The sequence below is a fragment of the Manihot esculenta genome, chromosome 12, assembly GCF_001659605.2.
Source record: "Manihot esculenta cultivar AM560-2 chromosome 12, M.esculenta_v8, whole genome shotgun sequence".
Taxonomy (NCBI): domain Eukaryota; kingdom Viridiplantae; phylum Streptophyta; class Magnoliopsida; order Malpighiales; family Euphorbiaceae; genus Manihot; species Manihot esculenta.
In genome coordinates this window covers 1124856-1128324 of record NC_035172.2, presented here as the reverse complement: position 1 = coordinate 1128324, position 3469 = coordinate 1124856, and the positions used below count along the sequence as shown (strand labels likewise).

At 39.6% G+C, this 3469-nt stretch overlaps 1 protein-coding gene across 1 annotated transcript; it reads right to left on the bottom strand.

Moving 5' to 3' along the window:
• Window positions 1–601: 601 nt before the first annotated feature.
• Window positions 602–2709, bottom strand: LOC110628746 (F-box protein At1g67340). Its single transcript, XM_021775544.2, has 3 exons — window positions 2301–2709; window positions 1908–2070; window positions 602–1789 (listed from the first exon to the last, which is right to left on the bottom strand). The coding sequence occupies exons 1-3, from the start codon at window positions 2585–2587 to the stop codon at window positions 1043–1045; spliced, it is 1197 nt and encodes a 398-aa protein (XP_021631236.1). The 5' UTR covers window positions 2588–2709; the 3' UTR covers window positions 602–1042.
• Between the last annotated feature and the right edge of the window lie 760 nt (window positions 2710–3469).

The window sequence follows — 3469 nt, the reverse complement described above, 5'->3', positions numbered from 1 at the left end:
ACCATCAGATGTGGTCTCTTTATGGGAATAATCTTTTTATCTTTTTTTTTTTTTTTGCCCTTTTCGTGACCATTGCATCAAGCTTTTTCTACACAAACCTCCACTTACAAATAAATGGATGTTTCTCCCACTACACCCATTTCTTTTCCCTTTTTTTTTTTCCAAAAAATTATTATAATTTTTCTTTCATGGTCAATCTCTTTGATGGATTTCCACTTTTTTGACCAGAAACATAAAATAAGGATGGTTGAATATTGCAATAATTAAGCACCCATAAAATTGGCTTTTTTTTTCTTTCAAGTTGCTGCTTTGCCAATTATCTACAAGAAGGAAGCTCTAAAATTTGGAAGCTATTTCAATAGAAAGATTGAAATGGACATTCTTTTAACATCTAAGATATGCAAATTCCCTTCTCTTAACCTCGAAGCTAAATCAAATCTTAAGCAAATAACCAAATAAATGTCAAATAGCAATTCACATGCGGTAGTTTGGCTATTTATCTCATTCCCACACCTAATTTCGTCTTATTTTCTCCCTTCGAAAACCAATATGTTGTTCTTCATACCATACAATCTTCACACAAAATTAACCCAAAAACAGGGGACAGAAAATTGCCAGAATTTGCATTTTTTTGAAACTTAACCAAATTTAGCCGACTCTAACGCAGAGAAAAAGGCAGAAAATTTTAGAGTAAAAAAAAAGAAAAACGAAAAGCATCCTTGCAACTCAGCCACTAGGAAAAGTCACCTGCACCTTAATGCAGCCGGTTAAGGACACATACACTAAAAGCCCCTTTGGAATCCATCTTCTACAATTTAAATTAAAAAGAAAAAAAAAATAATTTTAACCTAAAAAAAGGTACCCCTCTATACAAACAAGAGGAACAAATCTTCTGTTGCTAATTTAACGACCAGAGTAGAAGTTTAAATTTAGACTTCAACTCAAAATGGTCTAGCTATCATCATTTTCCGTTATCCAGCCGTTAGTAATCACATCTGCGCATCTGCCGTTACCGTCAGTCTCCGAAGTTGCGCTATCATTATTAGCTACCAGCGACGACGTTTTGGTTTCCTTCACCACCAGCTTCACCATTGCCAACCTCATCGTCCTCGTCTACCCACCGCACAACAGGAGCACACTCCTCCTTGTGCCTAAGTTTCCAATCAAGCGCTTGACACGCGCGTGAGCAGTAATTGACAGCTCCACAAACGGAACATCTTCGGAACTCATGTTTTCTAGTTTCCGGTCTTCCGCATCCGACATGAGAGCATAATCGGAGCCCCGGACCCGGCGTTCCGCCACGTGCAGCGAACCACTCGGCCATGAACCGGCTCGCTGGGTGTGCCTCTGGAGCCGGAACATTACACCCAAAGTCGCTCAACAAAGGACATCCAGGACCACTTGCATGCCTGTGGTTGGGGTGAGCGTGTGGGTTCCAAGTAAGCCAGGCACGATTATTAAGACCTGAATTAGGGTTAGAAAGCACAGCGGCTAACTCCCGAGCATTTGCTTGGACAAGGAAACGGCGTCCCTCGGCGACGTTTTGACGGACGCCGTAACCGTCCTGTAGGCAATGGCCAAGTTCACGAAGGGCGTCGATATGGCCTAGAAAAGCAGCTCGCGCACACAACGCCACCCCGGCTCGTAGGTCCTTGTCGTTCTTAGAGCCGCCGCTGCCATTGAACTGCATAACCGCAAGAGAATAGAGTGCCGGCGCGTGCGAGCTAATCGCTGCTTTGGCCATTAGAGAAGCTCCACTCCCTCTGTTTTGTAAACAGTAGAACCGAATCTGCCAACAACCAAAAATCAATGCTTGGTTAAGACTTCCCTTCCATTAGCATCACTTGTATACACACATGAATTTTTTTTTTTCCTTTCATACAAAAAATAAAGAAAAAAAATTTTACCATGCCAAGAGTATAACAAGCTTCAACATTTCCGGCATCGGCACAGAGTTTCAAAAATCGATGAGCGGAATCGGACCAGTCCTTGGCCTTAATAGCGAAGCTTTTTTGAGAAGCTTTAGATAGAACCAGAGAATGAAGGCCTAAACCATTTAATCTCTTACATCTGTTTCATTGAAAACGAAAGATACACGGTTAGATACAAGCCATAAAAAGAAGTTTCATTTCTTCATTTGCAGGTTCATAATCAAAATTTTTCCAATTTGGAGAAACATAATCCATAAACAATTTCCGGTGCAAGTGGTAGGAATTGCAACTTCCATAAGAAGGAAATGAAAATCCTAAACACAAACAAGATAGAGAAAATGATTCTAAGGAAGGAGAAGAATCGCATACGTTATCAGAACGTTAATAAAATCGGAAGGACAAGAGGCGGAGGAGCTCAGCTTGCAGAGAATAGACATGACAAGATCATCAGGCAAAGAATCAAACAAGTCAGTCTCTCCAGCAATATCAGGAGATAACCTCCGCCTTTTCCCGGAAAACATTTGTTCACCGGCGGCAGTAGCAGTAGCGGTGGTGGTGGCGGTGACGGTTAAATCTCCTCCTTTTCTTCTCTTCACTAACCTCTTATCAAAAGAAACATCTGCTCTAGGATAACAAAGCCCTCTCCTTGTTCTCATTTCTCTCTGTCTCTCTTTTTGAATCGTCTCGTTTTGTCTCTCTATCTTGAGAGATAGAGAGATAAAAGCAAAGTGAGACCTTTATATAAAAGAGGGAAGCCAAAGAGACCAACAGGAACAACGACACGGCCGAATTGATTAAAATCTAATTAATTAAGAAGAAAACTGAGGCGTGGTTATTTACACTTTTGGCCCTTGTATTGTCGCTTTCACGGTCAAACGGGATTGACCCAGATCCGTCCGTTCGTCGTCGATTTACTGTTATTTATTTTTAATTTTTTACCTTTTTACTGCTCTTCTTCTGTGCGACTGCGAGGCTTTTAAGTACTCAAGGTTTGGTATTTCTAATAATAAATCTGGGTTCGGTTTTGAAAAAACGGTTAAATTCGATCAAAGTAAAACAGTAACTAACTTCTGTTATTTTCTTTTTATTCAAATTTATCAAAGTTAAAACTACGCGGTGAATGCAGGCGCGTAATGTGGTGAAGTAATCACTAGCGATTTGGTTGGTGAGTGTAGGACACGCGCGAGAGTTTGATAGTGGGGAAAAATACTGAGTGTTAACAAATTTCAGGTAGCGAACTTTGGGGCGTTCTCCCATGACCGAAACCAATTGAAGGGTCAAAGGAACGAATCAGCGCTAACAGGGTTCAGTTACTCTTCTTTGTTTTTTTACTTGCCTATTTATGATTTTTTTTTTCTAAAAAAAAATTGTTTTTTTTTTAATTCAAATTGATTGCTAGTATTGGAAGAATTTTGTAGATAACTATTAATCACCATCTACCAAAGTTCATTTTGAATTCTCTTTTGTATTATTTTGATGATATAGTAATAAATTTTATTTTTTGATATTGTTATCAAATATTTCATCCCTAGGTTTAT